A 19,801-nucleotide genomic window follows, 5' to 3' on the forward strand; every position below is an offset into this window, starting at 1 on the left:
ACTGGGCCCCAGCAAGTCAATAACTCGCCGTACACCATTCAGCACCATAACACCATGCCGGCCCTGTCTCCTTCGTACATGTTCCCACAGCCTCAGCAGCAGCAGCAGCAGCAGCCAGCCTATTCTCTGCAGCAACAGCCTGCTATGCCTGTGTACCAACAGTTCCAGCAACAACAACCCCAGCAGCCACAGCAGCCCAATAGGATTGACAAGTCCAGCATTCTTGCATTGTACAACTTCTCTCAACCTCCACCTACCATCCCCGAACAGCCACAACAGCAGCAACAGGCCCAGCAACAGGCCCAGCAACAACCTCAGCTGCCACACCTACAAACAAACAACCCCATCTCCACAAACCCGTACCAGAACGCCACCAATGCAAGTCCAATGGTCCAGTCTGCCCCCGCAACCACCACAGGTACATACGCAAATCACAATCCCTTTTTCACCCCCACCAATGCAGCTTCCAGCCAGCCAGCCACCACCTTCATTCCCACGGCACCAACCCAATCACAAGGCCCTGTAGCACCAGCATCAAATAACATGGGATTTACTCGAACCCACATCAGCCAGGAATCTATCGACATCAGACAGGCTCACAGTGGCCGCCACAGTCCGGATATCTTTGCTAGTCTGAGCGCGAGATATTAATCACTCTCCCCTTTGAAGCGTACCGTACATACGTATATACCACTTTCATTGCATTCATGCACATAAAACCGTTCAATTGCCAGCGATTACCACAAAACGCATCGATATATAGCCTGCCCGTCCGTCCGTCCGTCCGTCAGCCAGCATGCATGCAAGCAAAAACTTGAATTCCAATCCAAAATCGTTATCGTCCTCCTGTCTCGTCTCTTCTATGCATTTACCCGCTTTCTACCTGATAATGAATGAGCCTGGGGGTCACCGTCTCCGTCCCTCTTCCAAACTTTCTCTAGCCTACTTTTCTTCCGGGGTGGCCTGCTTACCTGCCTTTTTACCTGATACCATTCTATCTTGTTCTCATATGTTTGATTACTTTCTTCTAACACCACCGCATACAATGCAATGCATACATGGAATGATTGAACCCCAGGTTATTTTTTCTTTTGGCTTCTTCTACTTGACTACCTTATTCACTCCTTGTTTTGTCTTAAGAGGGAGGTGCCTACTTACCTACTACCACTTATCATTTCTATCCTATTTGTATGACTCTCACCTTCACTCTCTTCTATTCTCTACTTTGTATAACCAGCAACCAACCATCCTCACAACCCGGCTAGCCATCGTTCTTCTTCCGTCCTTGTCTCTCTTCTACCTTTTTTTTCGATGTTTGAAACCTCCGTTTCTTGGGTTTTTCACAACTACTTGCTTATTTGTATTTGCTGCGGGGACAACAACAAGTTTCAAGCTCCTTATTAAGATAGACCTTATACTTAGTTAACTAATGATATGAGCGTTTTGCTATGAATACGTTGATTCGTATGTGAGTGGATCCGGTGAGACAAGTGTCTGCCTTACGAAGCGAAGCTGATGAAATACCGCGCTATTATCAATTTATGTATTAACACGACTATCTAGGTATATCCGTCGGCCGGTATGTATGTATATGTATGTATGGGTGCGGAGTATGTATGTGTAGCCAAGCTGTGTAAGGCTTCTGTTGCAGATGAAAGGCAGATGAAGGGAAGAGAGAAAACCGTCTATATAGCACTGTGTATCAGCATTCTCATTCACGACCACAGCTCACGCTGGGCATTCGCTGCCTGCCGCCGGGCCGTCATCCTCTGATACATCGAGACAATGTTGTCTTTCAGTCGGAAGATGGGCGCCTTGCGTCGGCGCTGCCACGGCCAGTTCCATTGTTGGGGCCGTTGTTTACCCGACGACCATGACGAAAACGGAGACGAGATGGATATGGAAGGAAGCGAAAACGAGGTCGGGAATGAGGAGAGCAGGCCTTGTTTATGCTTTGTGTCTGGCGTGTCGCTGCTGCTGCTGCCGCTCCACCAAGGAATCCATGATGACTCTGGCTGTGGCTTAGCCGTGCTGTCTCGTTCTCTGGCTAAGACATCGATAATCCGGTCGAAACTACGTTGCTGTTGTTGTTGCTGCTGGCCTGAGGATTGCTCGCTTTGGGGAATAGTTTTGCGAATCTGGCTGGTTCGCCAGTCTGATTGGATCTTTGGATCACGGCACCAGACTATTACGTCCCCTTTTCGGCGTGCGTCGTCATGCCAGGCCGTGTTGAAAGTGCGGTAGCATTCAGCGTATGAAGACGAACGAAGAAATTGTTTAATTGTTGGTTCTAAATGGGAGAAGAAGACGAGGTAGTCTGGCCAGTCATTCTTGGGAGTGGAAGCAGATGCAAAATGTTTAGAAAGTATTCCAGTACTGGCCATATTCTGGGATAGGAATTCAGTAGGGTTGTTGTAGAACTGGTCCGCTTCGTCGACGTAGGTGGCTTTTTCCTCGGGGGAAAGGTTGACGGGTGGTTCACAGCCCAGAGCCCAGGCGCGGATGTGAGGAGATACCAAATGTGACCGCCAGGGAGTGCTATGGCATGGCATCAGAAATCCGACGGTGAGGCGCGGGAAGGCTCGTACTGGTAGTGGGTATCTTGTTGTACACGCAGATATCCAAGTACATCAATGACGCCTGAAGCGTGGATGACGGATGTGTATGCGGCGACAACAATGTTGACTAGCACTAGGAAATATCAGGAGTAGTCTCCGGGGGGTATATGATCCCGAAGCGGAAGATATAGAGGGAGTGAAGAAGTTGGATACCGGAGCGGCTGCCAGGATGTGAAGACAGGGTAAGATAGGGTATATGAAACGGACTTCCTTGTGAGGGACAAGAGAGAGGATTGCCGGCATGGCAATGCAGGCAACTGATAGCTGCCGTCTGACTGTTGTGGCCAGACTGGTAGAGCAAGATTGATCCGATGTCATGAACAACGACTGAAACATGCCGATGAAGGCAAACGGGAGAGCAGTGATGAGCAGAAGCGGGTATCCCTGCGAGAGATAGTAGTGCCAGTCATTTTTACCGTAGAACACGGCAAGAGACTGGATTACATTGAAATAGAGGAACCTGAACGGCGGAAGCGTCCATGTTCCGTAATAAGCACGGTCCGCCAGAACAGAGATAGCCAGGATGGACGAACTGTACTTGGGTTAGTCGATGGGATCGATCTGAACTTTTAAATAGGTCAAAATCTTACCCGCAGAGGACGCATTCCCTAAGAAGAATGATGAGCGGCTCTAGGGACTTGGTCCACGGCAGCCGCGATACCTGGCTCTGGCGGAAAGTGGTATATGCCAGACTGACTGCCAGGCTGAACCATATAATGGTATTAGTCGGGCGTAGGACGCATGCCAGCGAGGCAACAAGCAGACATGCCCTCAGACTAGACCTGTTAGTTGTTTGTGTATGCAGAGATGGATGGGGCGTAGCATATGCATACCTAGTAACGTCTCTACCGGTCACCAACGGCCGTCTCCCGGGGAGAGACCACTGCCACGGCCATAGATACAGGCCCGTGACAGTAAGAGAGGTCTCCAGACAGTTTGACAGCGTCCGGGTAGAGCAGAACCACTGCCACGGACTCAACACTGCCAACCCTAGCTGCTCACTGTTAGTATACAAATATTCAATATATATAGGTAAAAAGGGGGTCCTCACAATCCAGGTGCTCTCTGGCCTGCCATCGTATATTCTCCTGCCCAACCTCCAGGTATAATAATCCCCCACGGCGGAAATGAAGCCCTGGACAACCTTGGGGCCTGCTATCAGAAGGTCACCCCGCCGTAAAGGGGAGAGTTGGAGCACGCCGGAGGCAGCATCCACCGCCTTGTAGACGGCGGCAAAGATGTACGGGTGAATCGACGACCGCAGCTGGTGCTCCCATTCCTACAAGACAACGCCAACCGTCAGCATCCAGCCCATCCTGCATCTTCCTTTCTTTTCCACCCTGTCTCTCTTTTTTCTCTGTTCTTCTCTCTCTTCCGGGGTGGGGGATGCATACCCATGTAATCCAGGCGCCACTGTCCCGGCCAAAAGCAATCCCCCATGCGGGCTCGAGCGATTGGAAGAACTCGTCTGGCTGGAAGAACGTCTGCACAATGAGGGCGTTGGCGATGCGCAAGGCCAGCAGCAGGAGGAAGACGTCCGCCGTCCGCCGTCCCTGCTGGCCTCCCTGCCTGCCGCCGCCGTCCCTCGAGGCTGCACTCCGCGCCTTCGACATGGTTTCCGCGCGGGAAAAGGAGGCGACGCTGGACTCGCTACCACAGTTTCCCTCCCTCCCCCTTGGCCGGCGGAAGGACGCAGAGTAAAGTTATCCTGGAAAAGAAAAGAAAGCAAAGCAACAAGAAAGCAAAGAAGCAAAGAGAAAAAAGATAAAAAGGATAACTACTTACAAAAAAAAACCCGAAGATGTCGACCAGAGGGCGCGATGATGTCAAGATCCATGTGACCCGCCGGCTTTCTGACCCTCAGGGGCTGTCTGATTCGCCGCCGCCGCTGCTCTTCGTTGCTTTTTTCGTCTTTTCTTCGTCTGCGGCCGTCGAGATGGAGCAGGACGGTGGAGTTTCTGGTGCGAGTCACCTTCACTTAACGGCATAGCGTGCTGGACGGGGAGGATACCGTCGGGGGAGGGGGAGGGAGGGAGGGTGGCAGCTTTTCGCCAGCTGCTTGATATATAAACTGCGCGGGACGCCGCCTGGGGGGTTGGAGGGAGGACATACCTACTACACGCCCCACGATTAGAGACGAACACGACGAGATACCCCCCAAAGAGACATATATACATATATACAAGCCAAGACGCAGGAGATACAAAGAGATACATCCAGTGCTACAGACAGAATGGCTCCAATGGCGACTCAGGTAGTTGCGGGAGGCAAGGATGTGTCGAGATACCACGCCTCGTCGACCGAGTCCGCCATCGCGGAGGAGGCCCAGTACGCTGCCCACAACTACCACCCGCTGCCGGTCGTCTTTGCGCGGGCATCAGGCACCTCCGTCTGGGACCCCGAGGGCAAGCACTATCTCGACTTCCTGTCCGCCTACTCCGCCGTCAACCAGGGCCACTGCCACCCCGAGCTCGTCAAGACCCTGACCGAGCAGGCTGCCACCCTCACCCTTAGCTCCCGCGCCTTCTACAACGATGTCTTCCCCAAGTTCGCCAAGTTCGTCACGGAGTACTTCGGCTACGACATGGTCCTGCCCATGAACACCGGTGCTGAAGCTGTCGAGACCGGCATCAAGATCGCCCGTAAGTGGGGATACAAGGTCAAGGGCATTCCACAGAACGAGGCCATCATCCTCAGCGTCGAGAACAACTTCCACGGACGTACCGTAAGTCTCCATTGATTGACAAGAACCAGATAAAAGGGAGGGAGGGGAGACCAATGCTAATCACTTTATTTTTTGTGTTATGAATAGTTTGCTGCCATCTCCATGTCTACTGACCCCGAGTCGAGAGAGAACTATGGCCCTTACCTGCCAAACATCGGCAGTGTCATTCCTGGCACCGATAAGCCCATTGTATACAACGACAAGGAGTCTCTCCGCCAGGCCTTCGAGGCTGCTGGCCCCAAGATCGCTGCTTTCCTTCTCGAGCCCATCCAGGGTGAGGCTGGTATCATGGTCCCTGACGAAGACTACCTCCGCGAGGCCAAGGCTCTCTGCGAGAAGCACAATGCTCTCCTGATCTGCGACGAGGTCCAGACTGGTATTGCCCGTACCGGAAAGCTTCTCTGCCAGGAGTGGAGCGGCGTCAAGGCTGATCTTGTCCTTCTCGGCAAGGCCATCTCCGGCGGCATGTACCCCGTCTCCTGCGTTCTCGGACGTAAGGATGTTATGCTTACCGTCGAGCCCGGCACCCACGGCTCTACCTACGGCGGCAACCCACTCGGCTGTGCCATTGCCATCCGTGCCTTGGAGATCATCCGTGAGGAGAACATGGTTGAGCGTGCCGAGACTCTCGGACAGCAGTTCCGTGCCGGTCTGAACGCCATCAACGACCCCATGATCCAGACTGTTCGTGGCAGAGGTCTGTTAAACGCTCTTGTTGTCGACGAGTCCAAGACCAACGGACACTCTGCGTGGGATCTGTGCATGTTGATGAAGTCCAAGGGACTTCTCGTAAGTCATCCCCTTGCTGTAATCTTCCGGCAGAACTCCTGTAAACATTTTTTCTAACTAACGTCTCCAGGCCAAACCGACCCACCAGAATATAATCCGATTCGCTCCACCGCTCGTCATCACTGAAGAGCAGATCAAGGAATCCCTCAAGATCATCGAGGAGGCCATCAAAGAGCTTCCAACTTCCCCAAAGTAAACACCTAACCTCGCCGCCTCTCTCGAAGTAACCCACTCCACCTTCCACGACCCGTCTTATTACGCCCCTATTGCATATTTCTTCTCTTTATTTTTCTTTTCTCTTTCGGATGAAACGTCACGATTCTCCAAATGATTCTCCATTTCCTACTCAAAGCATATCTTCAGAAAAGCAGCAGCGCATCATGTCTTCACGGTTTATTTAAACGGCTAAGGGGAATAGTCACTCGGGACTATAGGACAAAGGGGGAAGGAAACCAAAAAAACAAAAAAGGAGGAAGAAGGGGCCTAACCATGGCCAGGGCAGGCTTCTTGTCGTCTTTTGCTTTACATATATACCCCTTTTTACCCTCGCGAGCGGACAGTTCGAATACTATCTGAGAGGAGTTGTGTAGGACCATACATAATCACTTCATGGCGAAGGAAGTCTTCTGTTTCCAGTGTATTCTATGCCGCAGGGCAGAGCGTAGTGAATATTTTACTAGACTACGAATAGACTGTATGCTCGAAGCCTTGACTTGTCGCCCAGTAACTAACATCGAGTAATTACTTGTTCCGAAAAGCGCCAGCAACGGAGGTTCAGGGAAAACGGGCCCAACCGCCATGAACTAAGTAGCAAACATGGGATTATAAGCGGCAAACTCGCCAAAATGCGAAATCATGCAAGCATCCTAGCCTTCACTCGGACGCAAGGATGAAATAGGGCAGAATAATTAAGGTCAGGCCGTCATGCTTACTCCCATGCACCTCCATCCATCCGGCAGCTAACTAGGTACGGAGTAACTAACTACACCTGCATCTCCCTAGGCCCTTAAGAGCGCCTTTCTCAAATAACATCAACACCAAACGTATCCCAAGTCGTGGTCGTCGGAGAAATAGCACAGACGAACGAGCCGTCCGCCTGGGCTATTTTAAAGTTGTGGGTCCCTTCGGTCGATCCCCCGAGCAACTTTGTTCCGACGGCGAGCAACGACGGCAACCAGACACGTCAGTGCTTTGTCAAGGTATAGGCAAGGAAGAAGACGATGCTGGGTGCTGGCGTACGGCCTTGAGCCTTTGATCGTCCTCATAATACCCGTACCCTGCATGCTCGTGATGCTGTTGAGGCATGGCATGGCTGCAGGGTATGAGCGCGAGCGACCATACACCAGCATTGCGGGAATGCTGGGGATATGTCTAAGTAGAGAGCTAACCGGACAGGATGAAGCCTGAATAACCCAATACTCCGTCTAAACCGATGCTACGAGACCGTGATACTGAACCCGTCCGGAAAGCATGGCAAATCTTGCCCATATCCTGCTGCTGTTAGGAAGCACTTTTACTGCAGTGCCTGCGACATCATGCTTTGTTTTACGGCTCAAACATTGACCTGCTCCAGTGCAAGGGCTTGGACTTCAGTATATAAATTGGGATAGGCGGGATATTTGAATGTTACTACTCTATACCGTTTCTCCGCACCGTGGTTAGAGCAACTCGAATTCTACCTGTCTACATACTCCATATTTTGTCCCCCAGCTACTACATTCATTTTTGCTTCCTAATGGAAGATTGCAGTTTAACCATTCCCCAACTTTATGATGGCAAACCCAGCGGAAAACCAAAGTCAGGCATCGTATGTGTCTAGAAGGATACTGATATTCCGGCAGAGACCACTGGATCGGATGCAGGATGAGAGGTCAGATGCCATTTTGGTGGAGCAGAAGCCGCAGATCGTGCATTAATGATAAGACTCGTCGCTTGCGTAACTCGAAGGATATAAAAGAAGCTGTATAAGGAGCTAGGTGTTTTGCCGAGGACGAAAACGTTGCGTGGAATATTATTTGACTAGAAATTTTTTCCAATGCCAAGTTTTTAGATTAGAATGATCAAGTAAACAATCCAGTTCGTCCGTTTGAGTGACTGCTGACCATGAATATAGAACTATAAATGAGGGTTTCTGACTGGCGGTTGTCTCCTCAGCTTGACTCTCGCGCTTAACTCCCTCCAAGCGTGGTGTTAACATATCCTTTTGATACCAGTCAGCAAATCAACGTGCTTTGAGCACACGGGGTCCCTACGATCTTCCCTGACCCATTTATATTTGATCATCAGCTCCTAGCTGTTAATATGTGGGGGTTACTCTAGTTTATGCTAATCTCTCACTTAACGATTGCGCGGCTAGGAATTCATGCTTCTCTGCCGGAGCCTGAGACCTATCATATTCGCTATCCAGCGCGTGGTAAACTGGGGTATGTCAAAGCCCTGCTGAAGAAGCTATTTTAGTGGTGAGCTAACAACCCAACTCCCACGTTTAAGAGAAGACCCTTGTTAATAGCTTTTTTTTACTTGTTAATGATTTAATCAGATATTGAGTTCTAATACGATTCTACCCAATCCGAGGATTTTAGGAGTGTCGGTATATTCACCATTCTTCCTCCCCAACTTGAATATTGAAACCATGTGAAACAAATACATGTATTCCATATGCCTTCCAATTCCACGGCCGCATGGTTACAAGTTTCCTCTCATATATTTCACCAGTGAATCCGGATACTTACTTCCTATGCTAGATATGAGGCGAAGAGCATTCCAACTACGATCAAATTTGATGAAATGCATGCGTGGGTCCTGTAGTGATGCGATCAACTACAATGCCTGTGATTTTACAATCACTACTTCCTTTCCGTTGGACTGCTTAGACCACAAATAGGAATTTTCAACTGATGATATCATCAAACTACCTTTTTTTCACCGTTCTGAATTTGTCGCCAATTCGGGCTTACAGCTCTTAGCAGAGCTATGACGGTATGAGTATGTCTCAGACAAAAGGTTCTACTACTTCCGATTAGTGTGCATTAGTGGTAAATGCCAGGTAATACGTCTAACTACCCTTCCGCGGCTACTCCTTGATATTCACGTCAACGATATAGATAGCTTCAGCCTGCTGGAGGGCCACTGCTGTCGTTTTATGACTACCAAACTGTGGCGGAACTCCTACTCATACAGAGTTTCAGCCCTCGGAGATAACGACCATGCTGGCAGGGTTACCACCAATAGCCTCGAGATAGTTTGAACGGATGAAACTCATCCGAGCTTGAACCCGGGAATACGAACTGCTTGATTACGGACGAATTTGAATCTAGCCGAAGATACAAATTAGTAAGCTTCATCAAGCTTTCCTGTTCACCGTTTTTAACGGGTAAAAAGAGATGTACCGTGCTCGGAACCGGCTGTAAAGGACTTTTCGGGTTTTGGCTAGTTCTGTGGCCAGAGTGGGAAAGCTGATAACTAGTCAACAAGTTTTCGACACGGTCAAGCCCCCGGTCAGTGATATTTATACGCCGTAACTGCGCTGCATTCCCGGCTCGTTATTGCTAGGATGAACAACGCCCAGTGCACACATAGTATAAATCTTGTGACCATCATGGGAGGCTAAGAGAGACCCTGTCGAGTGTCCTTATATATATTTAACTAGTTAACTAGTTACTCATACTGGCTGGCATGCCACAAACAGCGGCTGTCAAAGATAGCGGCCGCCACAGTATGATGAAGAGAGAGATCGACAATAATGGCGGAAACGGCGACCAGAGTGAATCTGATGACGGAGGGAAGGGAGTAGAGCTGGTTTATGAGAATAAACTGCGATGGTATCAAAGGTTGAACCCGATCAGACTCCGAAAACCACCACCTGTGCCGTCAGAGCGGGCCATTTCAAAAGAGCATGGAGCCAGCCTGTTAAGTGTCATCACATTTCAATGGATGCACCCGCTGATGATGGTGAGCTTTCTCCCTGGTTTAACTTGCAAGTTACATATAATAACGTCATGGTATTTAGACGGGCTACCTCCGGCCCCTTCAGCTGCAGGATATCTGGCTGGTAAATCCAGATAGATCCGTCGAAGGGCTCTCTGCGAAACTGGAAGCTTCTTTTCAAAAGAGAATCGAACGTGGCGACAAACATCCTTTGCTTGGAGCCGGGTATGAGACATTCAAACTTGAGATATGGATTGGGGCATGCTGCCAGATGGTTTCTTGCGTTCTCCAAGTTCTCACGCCTTATACCACCAAATACCTCATTGCATTCGCGACAGAAGCATATATTGCCCAGCATAAACATGCTCCCGGCCCTCACATTCGTAATGGAATCGGGATTGCAGTCGGCATTACTTGCATGCAAATCATCCAGAGCGTAACGACGAGTCAGTTCTTTTTTCGAGGGATGATGGTTGGTGGACAGGCTCGGGCAGTCCTTGTCAGTATGATATTTTCCAAAGCAACAAGGTTATCCGGGAGAGCTAGAGCTGGTGGGAAGGCTGTCAGCCCAGGTGAGACTGGAACCAAAGCCGCAGAGCAAACAGCTGAGCTTCGAAAGGCTCGTGATAACATCTTGACGTCGATTTTCAGCAAGAAGCGTCGTGTTGGGCCGACGAACGCTGTCGCAGGTGTGATGGGCGATGGAACCGGATGGAGTAACGGCCGCATTGTCACGCTGATGAGTGTTGATACGGACCGTATCGACAAAGCTCTAGGTCTATTTCACCTACTTTGGACGTCTCCTATCATCATTATCCTTGCTCTGATCCTCCTATTGGTGAATATTGGATATAGTGCTCTTTCAGGGTATGCGCTCTTGGTAGCAGGAATCCCCTTATTGACACACGCTATAAAGTCTCTTATCAGAAGGCGAAAGAAGATCAACAAAATCACTGATCAGCGAGTATCGCTCACTCAGGAGATCCTTCAAGCTGTGAGATTTGTCAAATTTTTCGGCTGGGAGCAGAGCTTTTTGAAACGCCTGGATGAACTTCGGAAGAGAGAAGTCCGGGCAATTCAGGTTGTGCTTGCCATCCGCAACGTTCTCCTTTGCATTGCATTATCCCTCCCTGTATTTGCCTCCATGCTCTCGTTCATCACATTCTCTCTCACCAAACATCCCCTTAACCCGGCGCCCATATTCTCTTCCTTGGCTTTATTCAATACTCTTAGATTGCCATTGAATATGTTACCCTTAGTTCTTGGCCAGGTGACCGATGCGTGGACTGCACTGAATCGAATCCAGGACTTCTTACTTGCTGAGGAACAAGCGGATGATATCGAACGGGATGACTCTCTGGAAAATGCACTTGAGATTGACAATGCCTCGTTTACCTGGGAACGGCTTCCAACAAGTGAAGAAGACTCTTTCAACAAAAAGGGCTCTGGAAACCGCAAAGGAAAGGTCAAAGCGATCAAGGATATGGAGAAAGAGACTGCTGATTCGGGCCTCCAAAGCCCTACAGAGCCATTTCAACTTACCAATCTATCCTTTACTGCCGGCCGCAATGAGCTCATTGCTATCATTGGTACAGTGGGTTGTGGTAAAAGTTCTCTGCTCGCCGCTCTTGCAGGAGATATGCGAATGACAGGTGGCCATGCATCTATGGGAGCTTCTAGAGCCTTTTGTCCTCAGTACGCCTGGATCCAAAACGCGACAGTGAAGGAAAACATCTTGTTTGGCAAAGAGTACGATGAAGCCTGGTATAACCAAGTCATCGATGCTTGCGCTCTGAGAGCAGATCTCAAAATGCTACCTAACGGAGACCAAACAGAGATTGGAGAACGAGGAATAACCATTTCGGGAGGCCAAAAACAGCGGCTGAATATTGCTCGTGCGATATATTTCAATAGCTCAATGGTCCTTTTGGACGACCCTCTCTCTGCTGTGGATGCCCATGTTGGCCGCCATATCATGGATAATGCCATATGTGGACTTTTGAAGGACAAATGCCGTATCCTTGCTACGCATCAGCTCCATGTTCTAAGCCGGTGTGATCGAATCATATTAATGGATAATGGGCGTATTGAAGCAATTGATACCTTCGACAACCTCATGCGCCATAATGACAGTTTCCAAAAGCTCATGTCCTCGACCATGCAGGAAGAAGAGCAGGATAAAAAAGAGGAAGCAAGAACTGTCGATGGAAACGCTGAAGTGGTTAAGGCGTCGGACGAGGAGAATGGACCACCAGTTAAAGCACCGGGCGCCCTGATGCAAAAAGAGGAAAGAGCGGTGAATTCTGTCAGTTGGAAAGTTTGGGGAGCCTATATTTCGAACTTTGGGTGGCCCATCAATCTACCTATAATCGTTCTCGGCCTCATACTTGCAAATGGCGGTACAATTGTCAATGCCCTGTGGCTCTCTTATTGGGTATCCAGGAAATTTGACTTCTCCACAGGGGCATATATTGGGGTGTACATTGCTCTGGGCGTAGCGCAGGCTCTTTTCCTATTCATTTTCTCAACCACCTTAACAATAAGCGGAACTAACGCTAGCAAAGCTATGCTTTCTCGGGCTATCAACAAGGTGCTGCGAGCTCCGATGTCGTTCTTCGACACTACGCCTCTAGGCCGAATGACGAACAGGTTTTCAAAGGATATACATACCATGGATAACGATTTAACAGATGCGATGCGCACATTTTACCTGACCTTTGGCTTAATTCTTGCTGTGATCGCTTTGATCATTGTGTACTTCCACTATGTAAGTCTCCCGTTTCTCAAATTGCTGGACCGAGACACAAAGAATGCTCATACTAACTGTTGAAATAGTTCGCCATTGCACTGATTCCATTGCTTATAATATTCCTTTTTGCAGCGAATTTCTACCGGGCATCTGCAAGGGAACTGAAACGTCATGAGGCGGTACTTCGGTCAGAGGTCTTCTCGCAGTTCACTGAAGCCATATCGGGAACAGCATCTATAAGAGCATATGGACTCCAAGGTTATTTTACACGACGACTCCAAAAGGCTGTTGATAACATGGATAGTGCATATTTCCTTACCTTTTCCAACCAGCGATGGCTAACCGTCCGACTGGACGCCGTTGGTTGGTTGATGGTTTTCGTAACAAGCATATTAGTTGTTACATCGAGGTTCAACGTCGATCCAAGCATCTCAGGTCTGGTGCTCTCGTTCATCCTTTCGATCTCCCAACTACTGCAGTTTACCGTCCGCCAGCTTGCTGAGGTAGAGAACAGTATGAATGCAACGGAAAGAATCCATTACTATGGAACACAGCTGGAAGAGGAGGCCCCATTGCACTTACGCCAAATGGACGAGAGGTGGCCACAATCCGGCCAAATATCTTTTATGAATGTTGAGATGAGATATCGTGCTGGTTTACCGCTGGTTCTCCAAGGGCTTAATCTAAATATTAAGGGAGGGGAACGAATTGGCATCGTAGGAAGGACTGGAGCTGGTAAATCCAGTATCATGTCCGCTCTGTTCCGACTGACTGAGCTCTCAGGGGGTTCAATCACAATTGATGGTATTGATATTTCAACTGTTGGCTTGCATGATCTGCGCAGCAGACTGGCTATCATCCCACAGGATCCAGCCCTGTTTCGCGGAACGGTACGATCCAATCTGGATCCCTTTAACGAACACACTGATCTTGAACTTTGGTCCGCACTGCGACAATCCCACCTTATCAGCGAAGAAAAGGAGAATTTCGGCACCGTCGAGAACGTTGAAAAGAACACGGCCTTGTCTGAAAGCGATAACCAACAACAGCAACAAAAGATTCATCTAGATACTGCGGTGGAAGAGGAAGGATTGAACTTCTCTCTGGGTCAAAGACAGCTAATGGCTTTAGCCAGGGCCTTGGTGCGTGGTTCTCGTATCATTGTCTGTGACGAAGCTACCTCTTCAGTCGATTTCGAGACAGACCAGAAAATCCAGGAAACAATGGCGGTTGGGTTCAAGGGCAAGACGCTCCTCTGCATTGCACATCGTCTTCGGACAATTATCAATTATGATAGGATATGTGTGATGGACCGGGGGCAGATAGCCGAGATGGACACTCCGCTTAATCTCTGGGAGAAAGAGGGAATATTTAGGGGAATGTGTGAACGAAGTGGCATTGTAAAGGGCGATTTGGTAGAAGGTATAGAAGGCTAGTTAAGCCACACATGGTTACGGAACATACGGAATATTGGATGTATATAAAGCTTTTCTTATATTGAGTGATATAGTAGAAAAAATTGATAACTTCATTGTTCAGTTTCGTTGATTTATGGTAATGTAAGGAACAAATCCGACAAAAAGATCCTGAGAAATACTCGGGTTCATGTGAATAAATGCCCCGATCTCATTGTTCTAAGCCTTTTCATACCTCTTATATTAAGCTGTTAGTGCTATTATAAGTGACTCGGTCTTCTTCTTCTTCTTCTGAAAGCATAGCATGCTCGAGGTTGACTTTTGGCCCCTTGAACCATTTCCTTGCACTGATAATCCACCACAAAATGATACCAGCCATCGGGCCGCCATATACCACACAAGTCCAGTTCATATCCGCTAGCCTGCCAACAGGTTAGCCCCATATTCCTCTATTGAACCAAGGCGAAGGAGAGCGAGTTGTAGACTTACGTTAACTCAGAACCAGCAACCCTTGGGAAGCAGACAATTGGCAGCATCACCACAGCAAAAGAGACACCAGGTATGCCTATAAAGGAGGTATACTTTCCTAAATTCCATGGTCCGGCGCGAAATCTTTGATTAACAAACAAAACCCGGATAGCGATTGGTATCGAGAAAGCGATTAGCGCTGAAATACCGCCGATGGAAAACAATGCACCCATTGCAACATCGCCGGCAAATATGAGCAGGGTAGCTAGAACGCCTAGAGCGCAGTTGAACCATACTGCGTTAACTGGCGTCTGGGTATATGGGTTGATTTTCTTCCAGATATTGGAAAAGGGGAAGCAATCATCACGAGAGTAAGCATAGGTTACGCGAGAAGCAGATATCATACACGCCTGACCCATCGAAAAACCGCAGATAACAGTCCCAGAAAGAATGGCAAGGGCCAGTTTAGTTGGCATCACCTGGAATAAGTATGCAGCCCATGGCTGCCCAAGTTCCGAGCCTATAACTTCATCTATATCTCTCACCGTATACGCAACCACAAGCTGGAGAAACCAGCCCATGATGGCACCAATCCCGGATGTCATGACGATCGCCCTTGGAGATGCAATGTTCGCATTAGAGCATTCCTCGCTCAAATGAAAGGGAGAATCATATCCGGACATGATCCAAATAACACTCAAAAAGGACATCATGACCGCAAACCAATCTGGATAAGAGGTGCGGTTATGGATCGTTCCCCAGACATATTCAGACGAATTGAACCGAGGAACATTGGTTGTTCCTATTGGGATCGCGATAATAACAAGGATCAAGCAAATGATATTAAACGATGATCCGTAAGAGTTCAGTTCCGCTAGCCATTTTGTTGACATACTGCTCATTATTCCATGGATTATCATGAGTAGCGTTGTTAAAAGAAACGTATGAAAGGGTTGCGGAACGTAGCCTTGATGGGTCACCGATACGGCTGCTAGAATCATTCCAGATATGCCGTAGTTCACTGACGGCGCAGCCGTCACTTGTGCCATCCAGTTCGACCATCCCGTTATCCAGGCTGCAAATGGCCCCCAACCAGCCGGGGCGAGTACTGCAGCAGCATAGTAAAGACCTCCGCTGACGGAAAGGCGTCAGCTAGTTTTCAACGGGTATATGAACTTTTGGAGGGTAGTAGTTGAACAAAGGTGATTTGCTATACCTTGTTGGCATCGATGAGCATAGCTCAGCCATGGACATAGCAACACATTGGAGAAATAGCATTGCGATAAACCAACCCCATACCATTGAAGTACCAGCATATCCAATCCCTAATATATGAATAATTTAGCCCACAGGTAGGCCTTTGAAAGTGGCCCAACTAGCAGATATGTCTAGACGTACCATAACTCATCGTGCTAGCGTACGATGGTAGGAGCCCGAGTATTGAGAAGCTGACACAGAAGGTTGTCCATAGCGAGAACTCGCGCTTGAATTCTTGCTTGTACCCGAGGGAGGCAAGCACTCGTTCATCATCATCCATTTCATTTTGCTGGGCTGCCTCGACGCTACTTTCTGGCGATATCGGTGTTTTCTGAGGGCCAGTGTGTGTCTGGCACTGTTGAGCTTTGCCTTTAGTCATAACTAGGTGATATAAACATGCACAGTACTCCGTATACACTCCGTATTTGGTTGTGGTCCAGTCGATGAGCAGAGGAGAAGCGAAAGAGAAAGGCTCGACTTGTCCAGAGCCGCCGCGAAACACTTGGGGTAAGTCACATTTTGGTCTATGCTGCATGGGAGGGTCGTGTGTGACCATCCCACCGGACAGGGGAGATGCTGTTTGCACAGCGTAACCCTCTACCCCGAAGTACACTCTCTGTATTTTGAGCCCATGGTGACTTTGCCTGGTATTTTAACGCTAAGGAATAAGCAACCAGAGGCGCCCCCTGTTCCAAAGAGGTAAAACTCCAGGTATGCCGTATCATGTCCAGAGTAATGTGTTTACTTGGCTAGCCCAAACTAGAATCGCTGCTCTTGAGCTTGAGTGTTCAAACCATGCTTGCCGGACTTCTCACAAGAGGAAGCCCAGAGACAAAGTGGTTACTCCATAAGTTAGATACCCAAGGAAGCACAACCAGGTTTATGGACTCCTCTCTAGAGAGCATCTGACCAAACCTGCTCGACAGCCGTTAGAACCATCTTGACCGTCCTGTGTATTCCGTAGCCTGTATTCTGTATTCCGTACAGTCCGTGGCGATGTCATGAAATTGAGAAAAGCGTCGCTCGTCCAGTCGGAGGCGGTTGGAGCCTCGACTAGTATTATTATATAAGCAGATCAACGCTACCCCCAAGGCAAACGTCTTTCTTTTTCTTTCCTTCCACTTCGCATATTTCGGACAGGAATATGCGTTTGGAGGCCAATAATACCCTAGAGTGCAAGTGTTAGCGACGGATGATACCAGGCTGGGATATAACTGTAGTTTCTCTGTTCTCCGGCTGGCCTGAGAGCGATCTCTGAACTATGGCCAAGCACGATGGGAGCCCGCCTCCTTTGAAGAAATTGAAAACAGCCAGCAATGCATACCAGTCAAACCGTTCGGGCACTGGCCCTCAAGGTCATGGGGGTATTCGGTCTTTGAACAGATCTATAACTCCTCCGCTATCTCGGATTAAACAGTCTCGGAGACCTGGGAGTCCATTGGAACCAGGGCTGCCATCCGAACAAAAGATAATTCCATCGCCCATCCAACTCACCCATATCCGTGATATAAACGATTCAACGGGGTATAATAAAGACTGCATCAAGCTCCGAGATATCCTTGGAGATCCGATGATCAAGGAATGCTGGCAGTTCAATTACCTTTTTGATGTGGACTATATAATGAGCCAATTTGACCGTGATGTCAAGGATCTTATTCAGCTGAAAATAATACACGGCTCTTGGAAGAGAGAAGCTCCAAATAGGATTGCCATCGATGTAAGTTGATGTTGCGATCCATGCATCAGAACCGTATCTTACCCGGCGATAGGATGCATGTAAGCGATATCCAAACGCCGAGGCAGTTGTGGCTTATATGCCTGAGCCCTTTGGGACTCATCATTCAAAAATGATGATTTTGATTCGACATGATAACCTAGCACAGTAAGGTGCATCCCAGTACCTAGGCTGACAGGGTCGAAATGCTAAAACAAGGATTCTTTCTTGTTGCAGGATCATAATTCATACTGCAAATATGATACCGAGAGACTGGGGAAATATGACCCAAGCAGTTTGGAGATCTCCACTCCTTCCTTTCTCACAACCCCATGTGGGTGATACTCATGGGGAATTTGGAAGCGGTGCCCGCTTCAAACGAGACTTGCTTGCTTATCTAGACGCATATAACAATAAAACGATCGGTCTGCTTATCCATCAACTACAAAGATATGATTTCGGAGCAGTGAAAGCTGTGCTGATTGCCAGTGTCCCTTCAAGACTGCCAGTTAAAGCATTTGATTCCAATAGGAAAACCCTCTGGGGTTGGCCTGCACTGAGGGATGCTATTCGCTCTATTCCCATAGATCACAGCTCGTCCCAAACTTTGAAACCCCATATTATCGTTCAGGTAAGTGAGTTTGATAGAGGAGATTTCTTTTTCTTGCGCTCATTTTTTCTGATACATATAGGTATCGTCCATAGCTACGCTTGGGCAGACTGACAAGTGGCTGAAGGAAACATTTTTCGGCTCGCTATGCCCTCAATCTAGGTTTAACCAGACCATTTCTGCTTGCCACGCGAATTTTTCAATAATATTTCCTACGCCTGACGAAATCAGAAGGTCGTTAGATGGGTATGGATCTGGGGGGTCTATCCATATGAAAATCCAAAGCGCTTCACAACAAAAACAGCTAGCATATCTGCGCCACTATTTGTGCCACTGGGCAGGGGATGCTGAAGGCCAGAGAGACCCTGGCCCTGCTACAGAGTCAGTTAAGGGCTTGGCTTATGTACGAGAGGCTGGACGGAGCAGGGCTGCGCCTCACATAAAAACATACATCCGGTTTTCCGATTCAGGAATGAGCAGCATCGACTGGGCGATGGTTACTTCTGCGAACCTCTCGACTCAAGCATGGGGAGCTGGAGCTAACGCCCAGGGGGAGGTGAGAATTTGCAGCTGGGAGATAGGGGTGCTAATATGGCCGGAACTTTTCCGTGAGAATAATATAGAAAAGTGCAACGACAGCTCACCTATCAACCATGTCAAGATGATCCCTTGCTTCAAGCGCAATACCCCCTCTAAGGAGCCACTACAACCACCAGAGAGTGACTCCACAAAACTGACCTCGCACCCAGACGCCACGAATATGATCAGAGTTGGCTTTCGCATGCCGTACAACCTTCCACTCGTCCCGTATACCCCTCGAGATGTTCCGTGGTGTGCCACAGCTGCCCACCGGGAGCCGGATTGGATGGGTCAAACCTGGGAAGAGAATGATTAATTGCATACACGATAGTATAACCCCGCAAATTACTCGAATGTGCGTACCATACCCCTGTTGGCATTAACGTTAATTTCAGTAAATACATGTAAGCTCAGGCCTTTCACCGGGGAAGGGGAAAATGGAATGCAAGTAAAGGGTGGGAACCGGGAGGTGGACAGCGCAGAAATGGAATGCTTGTTGCTCTGTCCTAGGTATTTCATCTCTAGAATATTTACGCGCGAAGACATTACAGGAATAGAGAAGATAAGCACGCGAGGGGATAACAACAATCGTCGAAAATAGAAAGAAAAAACCAGAAAACACCGCCCTTGCCGTTGGTCTCTTACACGGCAGTCAAACATGGTATCATGTCCCATTTATGATTTATGTACCCAGCGTTAATGTCATTCATTTTACATGCCCCGTGTTCATGCCTCCCCCTTTCCCTCTGGACTCCTTAATGTATGCTGCATTCTTTTTCTATTGAGCACCAACTGCTTCTGGCTCCTTCGTCTCATCGTAGCCGTACTTGGCCTTGAGGGTTCAACAAGAGCAATATATTCTACTTTAGCTCTCTGGGGTAACTCCACTTCAGCAACCGCCTCCACGCGTTGTACTTGGCTTCCCTACCAAATAGTATTAGTATATACCG

General features: G+C 48.6%; 7 protein-coding genes across 7 annotated transcripts in view; 4 read left to right on the plus strand and 3 right to left on the minus strand.

Moving 5' to 3' along the window:
* The window catches only part of MGYG_03030 (hypothetical protein), a gene marked incomplete at both ends in the record, with an annotated part of 2,450 nt that extends 1,799 nt beyond the window's left edge, over positions 1-651 (plus strand). Inside the window, one exon of the mRNA XM_003175458.1 lies at positions 43-651. Within this exon, the coding sequence (XP_003175506.1) occupies positions 43-651 (609 nt within the window). The remainder of the gene's footprint in view (positions 1-42) is intronic.
* Positions 652-1,715: 1,064 nt separating this feature from the next.
* On the minus strand, positions 1,716-4,231 carry MGYG_03031 (GPI mannosyltransferase 3; the record flags this gene model as incomplete). The annotated part of the gene is made up of 5 exons (XM_003175459.1): positions 1,716-2,587; positions 2,687-3,150; positions 3,209-3,612; positions 3,670-3,897; positions 4,013-4,231. The coding sequence occupies 5 exons, from the start codon at positions 4,229-4,231 to the stop codon at positions 1,716-1,718; spliced, it is 2,187 nt and encodes a 728-aa protein (XP_003175507.1).
* A 620-nt stretch (positions 4,232-4,851) lies between these two features.
* On the plus strand, positions 4,852-6,328 carry MGYG_03032 (ornithine aminotransferase; the record flags this gene model as incomplete). The annotated part of the gene is made up of 3 exons (XM_003175460.1): positions 4,852-5,343; positions 5,431-6,132; positions 6,203-6,328. The coding sequence occupies 3 exons, from the start codon at positions 4,852-4,854 to the stop codon at positions 6,326-6,328; spliced, it is 1,320 nt and encodes a 439-aa protein (XP_003175508.1).
* A 3,479-nt stretch (positions 6,329-9,807) lies between these two features.
* Positions 9,808-14,244, plus strand: MGYG_03033 (oligomycin resistance ATP-dependent permease YOR1; the record flags this gene model as incomplete). The annotated part of the gene is made up of 3 exons (XM_003175461.1): positions 9,808-10,083; positions 10,142-12,826; positions 12,895-14,244. The coding sequence occupies 3 exons, from the start codon at positions 9,808-9,810 to the stop codon at positions 14,242-14,244; spliced, it is 4,311 nt and encodes a 1,436-aa protein (XP_003175509.1).
* A 217-nt stretch (positions 14,245-14,461) lies between these two features.
* On the minus strand, positions 14,462-16,327 carry MGYG_03034 (amino-acid permease 2; the record flags this gene model as incomplete). The annotated part of the gene is made up of 4 exons (XM_003175462.1): positions 14,462-14,645; positions 14,713-15,825; positions 15,908-16,016; positions 16,090-16,327. 4 exons carry the CDS (start codon positions 16,325-16,327, stop codon positions 14,462-14,464), a joined length of 1,644 nt encoding a protein of 547 aa, XP_003175510.1.
* An 882-nt stretch (positions 16,328-17,209) lies between these two features.
* Positions 17,210-19,167, plus strand: MGYG_03035 (tyrosyl-DNA phosphodiesterase 1; the record flags this gene model as incomplete). The annotated part of the gene is made up of 4 exons (XM_003175463.1): positions 17,210-17,665; positions 17,718-17,830; positions 17,900-18,293; positions 18,355-19,167. 4 exons carry the CDS (start codon positions 17,210-17,212, stop codon positions 19,165-19,167), a joined length of 1,776 nt encoding a protein of 591 aa, XP_003175511.1.
* Positions 19,168-19,577: 410 nt separating this feature from the next.
* MGYG_03036 (hypothetical protein) overlaps positions 19,578-19,801 on the minus strand; it is a gene marked incomplete at both ends in the record, with an annotated part of 596 nt that continues 372 nt past the window's right edge. Inside the window, one exon of the mRNA XM_003175464.1 lies at positions 19,578-19,775. Within this exon, the coding sequence (XP_003175512.1) occupies positions 19,578-19,775 (198 nt within the window). The remainder of the gene's footprint in view (positions 19,776-19,801) is intronic.

This window comes from Nannizzia gypsea, genomic scaffold (genome assembly GCF_000150975.2).
Source record: "Nannizzia gypsea CBS 118893 supercont1.2 genomic scaffold, whole genome shotgun sequence".
NCBI lineage: Eukaryota > Fungi > Ascomycota > Eurotiomycetes > Onygenales > Arthrodermataceae > Nannizzia > Nannizzia gypsea.